We start from the raw sequence: 18660 nt of genomic DNA on the forward strand, positions 1-18660 counted from the left end.
GAAATGCCAAGAATGTGATGGGGGTGTGAAAAAATTAAATAAGGTAGTGGACAAGTTGATTTTGAAAACACGAAATTGGGGCAGCAAAGTGAACCGAATCTGATGTTGCACTGCAGAGCATGACCTACCCTCGTAAAGCACATGAGGAAGTGGCACGGTTCATTACCTTTATCACCATCACAAGCCATGGCCATGCATAGTGAAGATTTACCGATTCAAAATGTAAACAAAATCCTGACAGCCTTTGATTGGTTTAAAGATCAAGTGACAATGAACGAAAACTGTAAAGTGAGAGCTGAAGAGGTTCTGGATGCCAAACAGCCTCTGTTACTACCAGTCAGCTGAGGATGGCAACGATGGTGCATCTGTTGTGCCTGACTTTGACTTTGAGGGGTTCATGACTGATGTGGAGCGTATTGGTGGTGGTGGTGTGATGGAGTCGTGCAGTGTGGAGGGTGTTGGGGGTCAGGGCGATGCATCTGCCTCGCCCTGCCTCGGAACCCCATCTCTTTAAGTCAGCCAAGCCTTTCCTGCATACATTTTAAGGTAAGGGGCTATTGTATGGGGTATACTTACTGGGTACATGTGTTTAATGCCCCATAATACATAGGCTGAATGACAGACTTGGGGCCAAGGGGATGACTTTCGAAGCGGCCACCCCACCAATTAGAATTTTCCCATAAGGTATGTTATTTGTAAAGAACGAAATTTATAGAGAGAGAGGTTTTCTGCTACCCAAATTCTCGTTTATTAAGTGAATGGACTGTACCAGTAATTTATCTTATCATGTGGAGTATACCAATTACCTTTGTCTCCATGTAATCTGGATCATAGAGGTTGTATTGTACCACACAGGATGTTAGATATGAACCTTTTGAAAAATTTGTTGTTTCAAGTGACAGAACATTTTAGTTCACTAATGTATTGAAAAGCATCTACAAAATGTGTATCACAGTACTATTTTAACATTATAATATTGCTGATGCTGTTTTTACCACTGTTGTCCCCATTGGTTATTAGGTTACCATTTTAATGCACTGCAAGACATGACAAAGCACTCTTAATATGGCAAGGACTGATATTACTACTGTAGATTTTCCAGAAGTCAAGTGGTCAGCAGGGCTGCGTAACAGATTTAGATGGATAATCAAAGTGCATCTGTACCTGGTAACTTGATTAGCAAGATTTTACATCTTTTCAGCTTTTTGCTTTACATTTTAATTTGGGAGATTGTGTGGTTCGAATTACTATGACAGCTTTGTATATATACCCATTCAGTATAAAGTACATTATCTGGACTGCAGATTACAAATATGATTAATTTTACCTAGTGCATGTTTTAGACAATACTGACTGGCTGTGACAAAACCTCTCCATGCAGCTTTATCCAGACTCAAATACAGTCCTTCATTCCATCCTTCTCAGCCCTCCAGCATGTGCTTATTCATCTTATTATCACTTTCATCATCATTCACCTCCTCCCATTCTGGCATCTTGTATATAACCTTTTCTGTGCTGACTTGACTGTAGTCGTTCATTCTATCTCCCTTCACTCTTTTGCATCTTGATTCACTTTTTCATGTCTCGGCAATCCTTCACATCCTCCTTCACCCAGAGTTTAATTACCCAGAAACCACCAACATCTTTCATACAAATCCTGACAGCTGGAATCCCTTTGTTAAATTTCCCTCTACACACCTTGTATAGGGTGAAAGCACTGTGATTGCATTCCTCCAACATTACTTCTCCTTGCACGATGTATATACTAGTACCAAAAATATTGACTTTTGACAGTTTAACTTCTTTGGTGTGAAGGGTGTCTTTGCACCTGAATAAGTTGTCTATCACTGCTAAGTACTGTATATACTGAACAGGTTAATGGTGGCTGCTCTAACCCCTTCTGTATCATGGGTTTCCCTCACACTCATCATCATCATCATCTGGCAGGAGGAAGGTAACAAGTATGAGAGGTATTGTGCTAAAGGGGTTAAAGCTGCTCATCATCCTATGTAAAGTAAGGCAAAAGTCTGATTATCTGGCCACCTTACCGTATATAATTTACCACTTAAAGATGTACAGTGTGGAGAGTGAGAGGTGTGATCATTTAGAGGAGAGTTATAAGAAGCAGACTGAAAAGACCTTGGACAAGGTGACCTCAGGCATAAGGAAGTGGATAAAAGAGCTGCCTTTAGATGACCAAGGTTGATGCATGGTAGCATGTTGGAGTCTTTAAAATTGAACAAATGAACAAAATTAATTTTTATGCAGTTTGTACTTATTTTCTTACTGCTTCTGTCACACCTCTAGATTCTGTCATTCATTCCCTCCCAATAATAGCTGCTTTCTAAAATAAGTACTGCAGGACACTTACAGTGACACACAGGCTCTAAGGATACTCAGCTGAACAAAATAGTGTGGTTCTAGCTGGAACAGAATGCCAGTGACACTGACCATGAGAGGGTTAATGGTGACAGTATTAACACTCAGGCATCTATGACTCATTCATTTGAATAAAATCATCAGGCATTGCTAGTGTTATTAAACTGAAAATGTTTAATCATATCTTCAAAGTACCCACAATACATAGGCTCTGGAGCATTAGTAACTATTGTGTATGGGATAATCAGACTTTTGATGTATTACAGTACCAAAAAGTTTCACATTATCAAGAAAACTGTCCACTCCCCTTTACAAAATGATATCCATTTGTAATCAGAATCATGAATAGGTTTTACCTGCATTGATCAAAACAGTTTTTATGTGATACTGATATTGCAGTTCTAATATTCAACTTCGATTTGTATGCCTGTGATAATAGTTACTGTACAGTATATAACTTAGGTAATTTTTTTTTTTTTTTTTTTTTTGTACATACAGTAGTTTACTAGATTAGCATGTTTAGCACAAATGTATATTATTAGTATTTTGATGGAATATTTGACATGGATATCAATACTGTACTGTAAATGGATGTCGAATGAGAGGACTTGATGAGTGTTTTATGGAACATTTGACTTGGATATCAGTACTATAAAAGTATTTTGAGTGAGAGAACATGTATAAAACTGTAACAATAATTAATCAGATATATTTTGGTGGTTAGATACTCTGCAGATAAACTTTCATACTAGATATAATTTTAATAAACAAATTTCCTATAAATAATCAGAATAAATGAAGTATTTTGATTGCATGAGTGCAGAGTGTATGGGAATGTAGTTGGTGTTGTTTATTGTCATTGGAGTACAGTATATTTTTTACCATATACATTACTGAAGATGTCTTGATTTAATGTGCAGTTTTTACTCTGTAACTTATGTTTAGACTTTTATTTTCACTCCCATGCATTCACTTACTCAGGTGCTTGTACTGAACTTGATAAAAAAAATTTACGTCAAGCCATGCAAACTTGGTTTGTTTATCCCTACACAAGTGTAATGAGTGAGGGATTTGTCTTAAAGTAAGCCTATGTCAAGGAAGGAGGATGGTGCTTTAACTCCACTTGTAAAAATTTGTTCAAAACTTACCCTTGGCATTCTTTTTCATGTGTGTGATTGCGTGTCTCCTTCATGCTTCCCTTAAACCAGCAGTCCTGTTATTGCTATTTTGGCCTTGTAGAGATGACAAATATGGAGAAAGTAGGCTATACTTGCTTCAGTGAGGCATCTGGCCTAGTGTGTCTGTGACTTGGTAATAGAGAAAAATCAGTTTTTTGCTCAGCCCAAATACATTTTCCATTAAAAGTAAGTTTCAGAGGCACCTCAGGAAGAGACTGTGTGCCACTTTTGACACTATTCAGGCATTAAAAATGGTGACGAGCTCAGAAGGGTGAGGAGTGGGTGCATTGGTTCTTGCCTTCAGTTACTATGATGTGCCTCACAAGGCATAATGACTTTCCCCTCAAGGTTGTCATTAGTCTTATCTACTCTTTGAAATGAGCATATGATGAAGTCACTCCCATGCCTGGTTCTATGGGACTGCAGCTAATGTGTTCAACCACTCTGCCTAATGGTTGTGTCATGTCAAGGCTGTATTGTACAGCCTTGTTTGATGTGATGCAGGGAGGTGGCAAGCAGTGTTTTTTTTTTGGCAGCAATTGTTAAACTAGGTGCCTCCAATACAGTATATAGTGTGTGTGTGTGTGTGTATATATATATATATATGTATGTATATATATATATATATATATATATATATATATATATATATATATATATATATATATATTAATAACAGAACAGAGGAAGAAAAAACAAATGTGTGTGTGTGTACTGTGTGTATGTATATACAATATATATATATATATATATATATATATATATATATATATATATATAGACACACAATCACATACAGTAAATCACTTATTAACACGAAAGTCACTGATATGCTGATATCCACAAGGAAAAGGAAAAACGAGATATCCCGAGCACTTTCGTATATTCACATCATAAGGAGAGAGCAAGGACGAGAATACATGAAAGCGCTCGGGATATCTCGTTTTTCCTTTTCCTTGTGGATATCAGCGAATCTCATGTTATTAAGTGATTTAATTGCATATGTGTATATATATATATATATATATGAAGCCTCTGTGGTACAGTGGTAAAGTGTGTGTTTTTGTACACTGAAGAACGAGGGTTCGCGTCCCACCAGAGTAATAAACTTTGGGAGTGTTCTTCTGGCCACGTACTACTTGGCAGACATCAGGGGTGCTGTGGTTGAACCAGTGTTGTATACTGTAAAGTATACTTGCACCCAGCCGACTTGTGTGGGCCGATTACTCTTGGTTTACAGACTACACACACATTCAAAGCTACAACAACACTACAATTACACTTACATGCACTTCTCACCCTACGTACAATCTCTACCAGACAGCCTAAGCCACCTGGTAGAGATACATTGGCTGTATCGTCCCCACTTTGGTAGGGATAGGCTGGTCCTGCAGTGGACACTCAAACGGCTGATAAGATGAGATGATATATACAGTATATATATATATATATATATATATATATACAGTAAGACCTCACTATAACGGACTAATTGGGGCCCAAACCATTCCGAAAAATGAGAAATTCCAATAAAAGCAACATCTGGACTTCCCCCTGCTATTCCGGAATTTTTCCGATATATCAGACATTAGTCTGGATCGCATGAACGGTTTTTAAACTGTTTTGACTACCACTGCAGTACTGTACTGTGTTATAACTTTACTACATTAATCAAATGGCATAATATGCATAATAATTATGTACTGTACACTAATAAACATGTTTTTTATTTACATTATTGTGGTGAACATAGCTGACGTGGTCAGGCACTCCGGACTGCATCTGGCTTTATCGGACCTTTTCCGATATACAGTAATCGCCATACTATCAGGACGCCCACTTCCCGGACACCCCACTTACCGGACATTGTGGGCCTGGACCTTCGGAACCCAAAAATGGCCAAAAAAAGAAAAAAATCCCCCCAAAATCCTAATTTTTTCCCACCCATAATTTGAAATTGCCGCACGGCGCCAAACAGCTGCTTACACCATGGCCCCTTAACCTTTTCCTTCCTCCCCCTCCCCCCTCCCCTGTCAAGGTTGCCATTTGGTATTTTTTGTTACCAAATGTGGGCCAATTTGGTAATGAAAAATTTGTTTGGTAATGAATCAGAATAATGCATTACCAAACGGATTTTTCACATGTATGAGGATAAACAGGATGGAGATGGTGGATTGTTTGCTCTCTCTGATTAATTTGCTAGCCTACATAGCATGAAAATAATCAACATGCTGTTAATTATAAGAAGAGTGATTACATGTATTTCCACTTGTGTATATAATTAGTGAAGAATAACTGCTAGCTTTACGAATTTGGTAATGAAGAGTTAAATTTGGTAATGAAAACTGAGGAGTTTGGTAATGTGGCTGTTGTGATCTGGCAACTCTGTTTCCCTGTTACCAACACTCCCAACAGTTACTGCCTAACTTCGATCGCGAGTAGATGCTTATCGTAGTGGATGCCACATGTGCTCGTTTTTTGTGATTTAACAGTGAATAAACTGCAATACCTCGCCACTAGACTACATGGGAATTTACAGTGTTGTGCAGTGTTAAGAAATTAGAATTTAGAGTGCAAAGGATTAACTGTGAAGTGCAAATTGGCAGTTGAAACTGGCGGTTGAAACTGGAGTGGTGCAGTTAAGGACAATGTGCAATGTTAGACAATTATAACTCACATTGCAAAGAATTAAGTGCAGCACAACACTGGATTACTGTACGTGCTTCAAGAGCATTTTCACCGCAAAGCCTTAAAGAAGGCAGCCACAGATGTGCTGTAAGTACCCTGGCTGAGGTACAGTCACTTCTAATTCCTCATTCTTTGGTTCCTTTTCATTTATTTCATGCTTTATGTCCATTATTGGTGTGAAAAGGGTCTTAAATAGGTTTAAAGAGGTGCTATGCATGTCCAGTAGGGAGTTGTATAGGTGTTTTTCTGAGTCAGGCTAGGTTAGGGTCCATAAGTACAAGTCCAGGAGGCTGGCGCCCACTTTCCGGTGGGACCACTTTCCGGACATGCCTTTGGCTCTATTACATCGGATAGTGGAGGGATTACTGTATAGGAATTTAGTCCAGTAGCTCCTCGAGTCCAATAAAAGCGAATTCCGGTCTATTGAAGTCCATTATATTGAGGTTTTACTGTATATATATATATATTCAGATGTATAAGCAGAAAACAATGTACTGACTAGAAGTGTGTATAAAGGTAACATGGAAGGCAAGACTAGATGTGATAGAATAAGAATGTGGTGGATGGATGAAATGATGGAGTATCTGAAGAGGATTGGTGGTATATTATAAAGAACGGATAGTACAGCCAATAAGTCTTGTCATGGGTAATGGCACATAGAACAGATTGATTTACAGAGCTGAAAAATATTCCTTACAGCAAGAATATAGTGACCTCACTACCCAGCAATTAGTGATGCAGGCTCCCATGACAGTAAGAGAAAAATTACCATACAACCAGAGTTGTATTTTTTTTTTTTTTTTTTTTTTTTTTAAGCTTAAGAGGCTTTGTACAGTAACAGGTTTTCATGAACCATTTATTTTGCACATTACACCTTTAGCCTATCTGATGGAGCCAGGATTCCGTGGGCTTGAATGATGAGTGAATGGAAGTGCAGCCCATTGAACTGAGCAACTTAGCTTGTCTGGATGCTGCTAGTCCTCACCCTCCCCTAGGGTGGGAAGGAGGTCCAGATGATGATGTTGAATACACCTTTAGATTATCTTTTATTTTACTTGTACTGTATCTTTGTAATACCAACACTGTCTGCATAAATATCATACAAAGAATATTTAAGTGCCATATGCAGAAATAAAATGGTAAGGAAGAGCCGCTAGGGACACTCCATAACCAATGACAATCTGGATCCAAGACTTCCTTTCCTCTGATTCCTGTCTCTAAAGGACATAAGCTGCTTGTGCTCCGCATTTTCCACTCCATGTGGTACTGATACATAGGGACAGGATGATGATGTTTCATTAATTCAGAAAGGATATGTTCATTAAAGTCAGCATACCCAATTTCAGTATTTCCGGCTCAAATACACCACTGCCTTAATGAGTTTGTCATGACAAGACATTATTGTACACATTCATTTAAATTACCTTAATGATCAAGGCTCTTTCTTAATCTGTCTAATACAGTTTACTACTACCAGAGGCAAATCTTCAATATAAACAATGACATCAATTTCAAGTGATTAGAGAATGAAAGATCCAGTTACACCTTAGTCTGATGCCTTGACAAAGAGGTGCTAGTACTATAATTGAAAACTCATCTGTACTCCATTTCACTAAATATATATATATATTACATCACCATATAAAGAACTTCAAGTCAGACACTGAATGATATAGAAAAGATCAAGCTCGAGGCGTTGTTAAGTACCGTACATTTGTAAGTATAAAACCCACTTATGAAAAGCCCACACTGATAAATATTCCATTTTCTAATACACTACAAAACACAAATCCTATCTCTGAGCAATGCAATTTTTCATGTTTTTTATCAACTACCAGCACAGGAAGACCCCTTTATTTCAACTTTTCATAGTTCAAGTCCTGGCTCTTTTAAAATAATATCACATCATTGTCCATGTGCAATACAGTGGTTCTTATTTTAAAACTGATAATATTCAGTATGATATAGAAATACCGGTACCTCCAAAGGTAAATTTAAAATCATAGTTATGTAAATTGATAGAGGTCATCTCTGGCTTACTTAGATAATTTATTCAATGCATTTCATGATGGTAATGTGGATTATGAATTTCAAAGGTTCTACAATTTCATTATTCTACCACCTTAGCTTGGGATGAAATAAAGGGGTGACACTGAATACATTAACTTCAAATAAGTTTGCAACACTGTAATTGCACACCATGTGAAATAACCCTGTATGGTAAAATACAGCAGAAGTCTCATTATGCAGACATTCATCTTTCCATATCTGATTACAAATTAAGCTATGCAGCTATCCTATACCTGGTTTCTTTAAAATGTTCAAACACTGTCTTAATTTCCATCAAGGTGGCAACTTTTACTATTATTACTATTATTTTTAAATAATTGCTACTCTTCGCTTATGAGATGGCAGCACAAATAATTTAAAAAGACTACATATGGCTGAAAGTGGCTGTGTCTGATTACCCATAAAGCAAGTTACTTAAATGGACTCCAAAGCAGTTGTTTTCTACTGATAATCAGAGTTCTGCTGTTTAACTGGTGCACTAGACAATACCCCAAGTGCTATAATACTGTATACAAGATAACCTTGTGTTGCAACTACAGTCAGTCCTCACTTAAAGTCTAAGATGTATGCCGGAAAAATTCTACTTTAAATGAAACTATAAGTGAGATGTGCTTCTGGTTCATAAGTGAGGGGTTAAAAGCACCAGACACTCATTTCAGACCATGAAACATTTTCACAGTGAATCATGGGCACTTTTAGGTGAAGAAGAGTGTTAATTTATCAGCAACTTGATAATGAAACAACTTTAAACAAGGACTAACTGTACAGTTTACCTCAGTCCCACTCATTGTTCTCATCTTCTGACATGTCTGCATCATTACCAGGTGGATCTGGCAGATGTAGGTTTGACAGTAAGTCCCTCATGGCATCAAGGAGTGAGTTGACTGATGCTCGTAGGTCCCCAGCCCCTCGTACCTCCCCAACTGCTCCCTCCTCACCTTCCCCTTCTCCACCCATCCCTCCTGCTGCTCCTGCTGCTGCTCCTGCTATGTTCTCCCTGCAATGTGGCAGAATGGTTCATTAACTTCTTCAGGACCATATGCTATCATTTTAAATGAGACCTCTCACAGGGCAGGGATCACAAAAAGTCTTCAAACCGTTCAATGCAAAGGGAAGGATTGAGTGGGTGGGGTGTGGGAAAGGGAAGGCTGGGAGGGGATAATAAACATGCATACATCATCAAATGTTCAATAGCTATCCCTTGTTTGTCGTGACTTCAACTGCTGGTATTGTTTGACTTCAACTGCTGATATTGTTTATATATTTGGGTGCACTTTGGTATGATTTAAAGTTCATCTATCCATCCATCATCCAATCATATGTTGCCCCGTGAGGGGTGTAGGAGCATGGGGCTAGGAAAGTTGGTCCTGACATTTACGATGAGAGTGACCAGTCTCACTTATCCCTGACAGGCACTATGTGAGTAATAAACCCCAACCATCCTCTGGATATAAAACTGCATGAGCTCAATCCAACTGGAGCACCTTAATTACTCACTAAACCACCAGGCGCCATAATTTGGTTATATGGTTACCACCCAGTGTAATAAATGGTTTCCTGGTGTACAGGAAACCATCTGGCTTGTTTCTAAGCATAGAGTCACCCATTGGCAGAAGGAAGAGAAAGAATGAAGGAAAGAAAGACAGAAGAGGGAGTGTAAAGTCACCCATAGGCAGATGGAAGAGGAATGAATGAAGGAAAGAAGACAGAAGAGGATGGATGGAAGAGAGGAAAGGGCAGACACCCAAAGCAGCACTACATCGAGTGAGTGGATGCTAAGTGCCCCCACCTACCTCAAAAATATTATTAAATATTGAAATATACTTTTTAAAACAAACAAATTCACATGTCTAGTGATGCTCTGGGGCGGTAACAGGATTTTTAGGCCATCACATAATCAAATTATGGCTGCAGGAATCCTTACTTCCAATTTTTTCTCTATTCACCAGCAGAGTTTTTCCCAAACACCCATTAAAAATGAGGATATGACTGTGATGTAAAGTATATACTGTATTAGTATTCGCCCTGATGAGTCACAACTCCAAAATTAACTTGGGAGTTCAAATAATAAGCTACACTTCCAAAATGTAGGTCACAGTCACTCACCCTACATCTTGGAAAGTGGGGCGAGAGTGCCCTAACACCTCTAGCAATTTATTTCATATACTATACACTAATTTACTCTTGTCTGTCCTTACCCTTTTTTGGTATCAACACTTTGCTTATACACAATAAAAGAAAACACTAATGTGCCACATATGCAGAAATAAAATTATAAGGAAGAGGATGAGTCTCCTTAACTGACCAGAATTTAACCCTAATTTCTATGAGCACTGTCTTGTTAGTTTTCCTAACTTATGTTATAGTTCCTGGACCTTATCCATCCCATTATCATGGTGCTGTAGCTAGAAACAGACAAAGCATGATGGTGCTACTGTTGCTGCTGCTGCTGCTGGTGATGATGATGATATAATCTACACTCCAAATGCAAACAACAATACTGAGAACTCTTTATATGACTTAAGAATAATCACATATACTGAACATACCCTGGAGGTGCAGCAGGTGCATTGGGGTCATAGTTGGGCAGGAGAGAATGAAAGAAGGTGGCCAGAATGTTGGATGGGTTGGTGTTGCGCTGGGTGGCTGAGGGTGGCCGAGTGTACCCACACACTGAGTCTGGTGGTGGCAGTGGATCATAGCTCATCACTGGGGTGTTTGCCAGGGCCTGCAAGGAATTTAAGTCATCACATTATTAATCAGTCAGAGGTAGAGATACCTGACAATTCAAGCACATTATCATCCATCACACTTCCTACGCCTTCAGTATGAGAGGCTTCTTCCATGCTGGATAACATTGCTTTGGTTTTGTTGTTGAGCAACCCATCTGATTGACCAGATCCATCAACCACAAGCAAGCAACTACCCCTCTAATGAACTATGTTCCTTTGCAGCTGACAATGCCTCACTACAATGAGGTGCAGGGAACAGTGTGAAAGTTTGATTCCTGGGTGGATGCTGCATTTGCATTTTTCCACCCAGATAATGGGCACCATAGTAAGCTCCACCTCACCCCTTGATCTGGTTATATGGTAACTACCCAGTGCTGGAGATGTTTTCCTGGGTTACAGGATCATTAGACTTGTCACTCAGTACAAAGCTACCTAAAGTGGAAAGAGAAGTAATAAAATATGGCTGGAAGGAAAAGGACAAGTAGGACGAGAAGAGGGCAGACAGAGAAAAAGAATGGTAAAGGTGAAGGAAGAAGCAAGTAGCACTAAATCAAGTGAGTGAATAATGGTCTGGCCACCACCACCTACCACTAACTCTGCCTTGTAAAACATGTACGCTTAACCCCATGCAAAATCAGTATCTGTTCAAGACACCTGGACACACTGAATTTGGAAGAGTGGAGATTGTATCAGGGGGAAAGGACCAGTAGAGAATGACAGGTAGTGAAGAAGACGTGAATAGGACCATAAGGTGCTTATGGCATGTGGATCTGGAAAAAACATATGACAAAGTAGACAGAGAGGGATTGTGGAAGGTTTTGCACATGTATGGTGTAGATGGTAAGCTGCTAGGTGCCGTCAAGAGTTTTTATGATGGTAGTGAGGCATGTGTAAGGGTAAATGGTCATCTATGTGAATGGTTCACGATCAATGTGGGCGTATGACAAGGTTGTATGATGTCCCCATGGTTGTTCGATATATATATGGACAGGTTGATGAAAGAAGTAAAAACACAAGGAATGCTGAGAGGGATGGCATTGGTAATGAATGGTGATGGATGGAATATCTCAAAGTTGTTGCATGGTGATAATGCAGTACGGTACTACCTGCAAATACCAGATGACTAGTGCAGAGTTTTGTAGATGTATGTGAGCATCATGCCTTGAGAGTAAATGTAGAAAGAAAGTAAAGTGATGGTTACTGAGAGAGAAGGTGACTCCCAGTGTGATGTTACAGTGAATGGAGAAAGACTAGAACTGGCAGAGTTCAAATACCTGGGTACAGTGATAGAAAAGAGAGGAAAATGTGCAAAAGAAGTGGATAGAAGAGTGACACAAGGAAGGAAAGTAGCTGGTGTTAAGACCTCGATAAGAAACAAAGGCTTGAGTTTTGCAGCTGCACGAGGCTTACATGAAGGAGTGTTAGTGCCAACTTTAACATATGGATGGGAGACCATGGTGTGGCATGACAATGAAAAGTCAACAGTACGAGCAGCAGAGATGGGACTTCTGAGGAATGTACTGTATGTGGAGTACAGAGAGTGGATAGGATATGGAATAATATGATTTGTGAAAGATGCGGAGTGAGGAAGTCTGTGGACATCAGAATCAAAGAGAGTGTACTGAGATGGTTTGGTCATGTGGAGTGAATGGATGACAATAGGGTGGTGAAAAAAGTGTATCTGTGCAAATCTGAAGAAGGGAGGAGGAGAGATACGCCAAGAAGGTGAAGAAATATGGTGGACGAGTGTGTGAGGAAGAGAGGTGTGGAAATTGGTGAAGCTAAGGAACTGACAAGAGACTGAGCTGGATGGATGAATTTTGTGGAGAGAAGCGCATGACCAGGGATTTGGCACTCTTTTTTTTAAGTGACAGCGTTCGGACTGGCTCTATTGGATAAGTGTACATGAAGTACAGAATGAGGTGAAATTCATTTTGGCCTATCTGATGAAGCCAGGATTCCGTGGGCTTGAATGATGTGTGAATGGAAGCGTGGCCCATTGAAGTGGGTAAACTTTGGTTGTCTGGACGCTGCTACTCCTCACCCTGCCCTAGGGTTAGAAAGGAGGTCTGGATGGCGGCAGCAGCGGTGGCGGTGGCATTGGTGTTGGCGATCTCCAATACACAGGTCATCCTCTTGGGTGCTAAGCCTCCTCCATTTTTACACCTCATCATGTGGAAGGACCATGTTCAGACCCTGGTGAGACACTGCCACAGGAAGACAGTGCTTGCTTGTGATTGATGGGTCTGTTTGGCCAGACACACTGAGGTAGTCCAAAACCAACAACAACTAACTACTGGATCTGTCTCTGTAAGTGACAAGATGTGCTGGATATTCTGAGAGGTTGGTGGATACGTAATGAGTAAAATTATTACCAAAAGAGCAAAAAGGATTAGATGTATAGATCAAAACATCACTCATAACAGCAGGATTACAGTTCACAAAAGGAATAAACCCTGAGGAATACCACACTACTTATAGCTTCAGCAGAAAAACAGTGGCCACCTACAACAGTAGCTACAGTAAGACCTGAAAGAAACCTTGCAACGAAGGCCCAGACTGAAGAATCACAGAAAATATGGACAGACACTACAGGGCACTCATTCATGGTGTTTATCTCTGTAATTCAGGTCTCTGCGCCTATGGCAAGTTATTGACCCACTATGCTAAGACACAAGGGCTTTGTATCACCCAAGTTATCAGTGTTACTTGACTATCAAATATACAGTACAGCAATAACAACTGTAAACACACTCACAGGAGGTAGTGCAGCTGTTGCATCCTTCACTTCTGCCATAAGTATATGTCTGTAGATGGCCATGGGTGTGCCTTGGTACCTAACACGACGCACCTCCTGTCCTTCCTTCACCAAGGGGTCACCAACCTCCACACGCTGCAACGCCACCTGTACGTTCTCTGCCAAGGATGAAGAAAATGGGTTAGGTGGCATTGGTCTGTCTGTCTGGCAACTTACTTTTCCATCAATCAGTCTGTCTTTCTGTCCATCCATCCATCCATCCATCCATCATCTATCCAGTCCCTTCAAAATACTACAGGATATTGTTGCCTATGTTCTCTGGCAAGGGAACAATTAGGTTGGTGATGCAATGGGAGATAAGGAATTTGTCTGCCTTTACTTAGATACTGGTTTATCTATCAACCTATCATTAAATCTTTCTGTTCATAGTAATTTTCACACATTACAGTGCGAGCTGCACATTCTCTGGCAAAGGCAAACACTAAGAGGGAAGATCCTTCCCATACACAATCCGCTATCTAAGCCTGACTCAACATTTCATCTTCTCCAAACATCCACTACCGTACCACACCCATAAACCAACCTTCCAGCCAGGCCATGACCTCAGCCTCCTTCCAAACATGGTAGCAGCGACCCACATACAGGTTGACAATCTGGCTCAGGCCTTTGCTCTGCCTGGGAAAAAAATAAGTGCTGTTAATAAGGGGAAGAACAGTAAACCATCAATGGCTTTAGGTCGAATGGCAGCAACATGAGGACAATTCTTACATACAGTACAGGTATATATAATTGCAGTACAAGTAACTGTAACAGAACCAATCCATATGAGACTCTATATAAAACTGGACCCTCTCCTATGAGGCAAAGTGATGGCCAGAATTCATCCTTCCTCATGGCAGCAAAGTAGGCTATAACTGGGAAAGAGACAACTGTACTACAATTAATGTATCTGAAAGTCAACATGCTGTATTGGCTTTGTCTATGTGTATTAGAGCCTGTATGTACATTTATTATGAACCAACAAGTGTAAACATCATCAAGCATATGAAAGGACATACAGTGCTAGTAGCACCCACTTAAATATCTTCACAGTTGGTTTCAAACCCTAAATTCAACAAATATTAGATTATGAGATGAACATGATACCATGAATCCACCATGACTCCACAGTCCAAGGAAAGCAACTTACTCTAACTTTGTCTCTTTAACATTTGAAAATGCGAACAAGTTATGTTAATATATTAATATCAGAGAATTTTATTCTCCACTTGGGGACTTTCTATCATCCAACAGTTAGTAAACTATTCCAAGTAACTCTCAAATGATAGCTGATGACTGGGGTACAAATGATCCAACTCACCACAGGGAAACCTGATGTCCAAGGACTAAAAAAATAAAAAATATTTTATAATATGGGGTGTGTTATATGTTCTGCAAATGTTGGGAGTTTATATATGTTTATGTATAATAATGTGCTGTAACCACAAATTACTGCATACCTACTGTGACTCAAAAATATGGAGACTAGAAAACTAGAGCAGAGATTCAAATTTCATACCTCAGAATATTATTCCAGAGCCCTACCACTACACCAAACCTCTCCAGCTGGACAAACAAATTAAAGTGCATCCTTCAGCTTTTAATTTGAAAGAAAAGGCATGACTGCTGAAGGATGCTGTAATACAAAAACTCATAAAATATATCAAAGACTGAAATCTACATAATATATACTCTGTAGCAAAGCCTCACTACAGGTCACATTTTCTGCCATTAAGTCTGCTGCAAATACAGAGACCTCTCAATTTACACAAGGGTTGTGTTCTTTAAACAGCTGTGCAATCTAAATTTTATATAATTCAATCAATTATCCTATAACAATAAAGGTAAGTAAGGGGGTTAAATTCTGTGGTCGTAAAACATTGCAATTATTTGCTTTACACAGCATACATTTAACACTTTGTACATACAATCTTCAGTCACTTTATGATGTTTACAGTATTAATTACCTGAAACAAGGGCATTCCTGACTTAGTTGTTAACTGATTTTGGAAGCTGAAACAGCTGCCAATGTGAAGCAACAGCCACACTGGCAAGTAGCATGATTTGTCTTGAGCACCCTAACACAGAAAGTGTAGGCAGTCATGGATCCTCCAGTGAGAGAGGCTCTAACAGGCTGCTTTGCAGTTCTGTCAACTGATGCTGTGCTTCTAACATCTAAATAATTATTTTAATTAATGCAGAATAGGAGAGACAGGCCATGAAGAAGTGTGCTTACAAATGTTATGCAAAGCTAATCATCAGAGAATTTGAATAATGATTTTATGACACCAGAAAAAATTCTAACCAAAATAATTAAGAAGCACATGATTTAAACTTTATTTCAACAATACTTTCCATTATTATTTCCTCTTGCTTTAACTGAATGTTTCTCACGTGAGTACGAACTGCAGCACCAAAATGCAAGCCAAACTTGTTTTTCATTTCTCTATCTATCTATCTATCTAATGCCAGATGCCATAATCCCATAAGGGGTGGCCATTTGACTTTGAGTTATTTGTTTTACGGGGAGGGGCACTAACCCTCCACCCACCCACTTGTTAACACGTAGGTAGCATGTATGGTTTGGTTATATGGTTACCACCCAGCGTTGTAAATGGTTTCTTGGCTTACAGGAAACCATTTGGCTTGTCACTCAATGTACACCCATCTGTAAAGGAAAGAAAAGCAATAAGAAGTGACAGGAAAAAAGGGAGATATAGGAAGAGAGGAGGGCAGGCACAGAAAAAGAATGATAAAGGCTAAGGAAGAAGTAGGCAGCACTACATCAAGTGAGTGGATGATGGTCGCCACAACCTACCATCCTGCAAGCAAAACCTAACTGACTTGATTATTCTGACTACTGGATCACAAAAATGGCTATTTCTAATCAAATGTTGGATATCTTCTTAAGTTTTTGTGCTATTTCTTTATCATTCTTTTTCTGTGCCTGCCCTCCTCTCTTCCTATTTCTCCCATCTTTCCTGTCACTTCTTATTGCTTTTCTTTCCATTACAGGTGGCTTTACATTGAGTGACAAGCCAAATGGTTTCCTGTCAGCCAAGAAACCATTTACAACGCTGGGTGGTAACCATATAACTGAACCATACGTGCTCCCTACGTGTCAACAAGTGGGTTGGTGGAGGGTTAGTGCCCCTCCCTGTAAAACAAATAACTCAGAGTCAAATGGCCACCCCTTACGGGATTATGGCATCTGGCAATAGATAGATAGATAGGCATTTACAGTATTTAAAACAAAAATGTTTTCTTTTAGAAAGCATTATTTAAAATGTACACACACACACACACACACACACACATATATATATATTAGTGGCAGGTGAGAGCACTCATCATTCATTCACTCAACGTGGTGCTGATCTGGGATGTCTGGCCTTTCCTCTCTTCCATCCTTCCTCGTCTGTTTTTCTTTCCTTCACTCTTTCCTCTTTCTTCTGCCTACAGGTGATGTTACACTCCGTCTTCTGTCTTTCTTTTCTTCATTCTTTCCTCTTCCTTCTGCCAATGGGTAACTCTACACTGAGCGACAAGCCAAATGGTTTCCTGTACACAAGGAAACCATGTACTATGCTGGGTGGTAACCACATAACCAAATTATGGCACCTGGTGGTTAGTGGGTAATTAAGGTGCTTGAATCAGATTCAGCCAGTGTAGGTTTATATCCAAGGGATGGTTGGGGTATACTGCTCACATAATGCCACTCAGGGATGAGTGAGGCCGGTCATTCTCATCTCAAAGGTCGGGACCAACTTGCCTAGACCCAGATTCCTAAGCTCCTCATGGGGCAACATATGATTGGATGACGGATGGATGGACATACAGTGTGTGTGTGTGTATATATATATATATATATATATATATATATATATATATATATATATATATATATTGTAATTCTATCTTGCTAACATTAAGAGGTCACTGTACCAGAAAAATAACCTATCTGAGCTCCACTGTTACCTATGAAGCGAGTATCTGTATTTCCTTCAATTAACAATATTTTTCATTCATTCATCCATCATCCAATCCTACGTTGCCCCATAAGGAGCATAGGAGCCCAGGGCTAGGCATGTTGGTCCTGACATTTAAGATGAGAATGACCAGCCTCACTCATCCCTGAGTGGCATTACGTGAGAAATAAACCCCAAACACCCCTTGGATATAATCCTGCACCGGTTCAATCTCGCTGGAGCACCTTACTTACCCACCAAACCACCAGGTGCCATAATTTGGTTATATGGTTACCACCCAACATACTAAATGGTTCCCTGGTGCACAGGAAACCATTTGACTTGTCACTCAGTGTAAAGTCACCCCTGGACAGAAGGAAGAGGAAAGAATGAAAAAAAAATAAAGCTACATGAGAAAGGAAGGAAGAGAGGAATGGGCAGGCACCCAATAGCAGCACTACATTGAGTGGATGGTAAGCACCCTCACCTACCACTACAGTATATAGTACTTGTACAATGAAATCTGAGATGCTGTATGTACAAACACATCACAGGCTTATAATGAGGACTGCCTGCACTGTAAATGATAACTCACTCGGTTTGTGAGGAAGGGCCAAAGAATGGATGTGAGGCCACCTTGGGATCAGGCTGGACACTACATTTGTCAAGGAGCAACATGAGCACTCCCGGGAACATGATGAGGGCACGTTGGAGCATGCTGTCTGCTCGTGTCCTCATATCAGTGGGACTGCCCAGCTCTTCCAGCTGTACCAGGAAGAGGATGGAAACGACATCACACCTTTATGGGTAGTGATTAATATGGATTATGATGAAGTGAATGACCGCAG

The 18660-nt window shown here is 39.8% G+C and overlaps 1 protein-coding gene across 2 annotated transcripts in view; it reads right to left on the reverse strand.

The window, feature by feature from the left end:
* Positions 1-7027: 7027 nt before the first annotated feature.
* Nulp1 (Nuclear localized protein 1) overlaps positions 7028-18660 on the reverse strand; it is a 28774-nt gene continuing 17141 nt past the window's right edge. For both annotated transcript variants that reach the window (XM_080282943.1, XM_080282941.1), the window contains exons 10-14: positions 18408-18577; positions 14389-14480; positions 13806-13963; positions 10865-11043; positions 7028-9312 (exon numbers count right to left, since the gene is read on the reverse strand). In XM_080282943.1, coding sequence (XP_080139069.1) covers positions 9090-9312; positions 10865-11043; positions 13806-13963; positions 14389-14480; positions 18408-18577 — 822 coding nt within the window. In that variant the 3' untranslated portion in view covers positions 7028-9089. The remainder of the gene's footprint in view (positions 9313-10864; positions 11044-13805; positions 13964-14388; positions 14481-18407; positions 18578-18660) is intronic.

This window comes from Coenobita brevimanus, chromosome 95, assembly GCF_032717465.1.
Source record: "Coenobita brevimanus isolate Jiangsu-jjx chromosome 95, ASM3271746v2, whole genome shotgun sequence".
In the NCBI taxonomy this organism is placed as follows: Eukaryota; Metazoa; Arthropoda; class Malacostraca; order Decapoda; family Coenobitidae; genus Coenobita; species Coenobita brevimanus.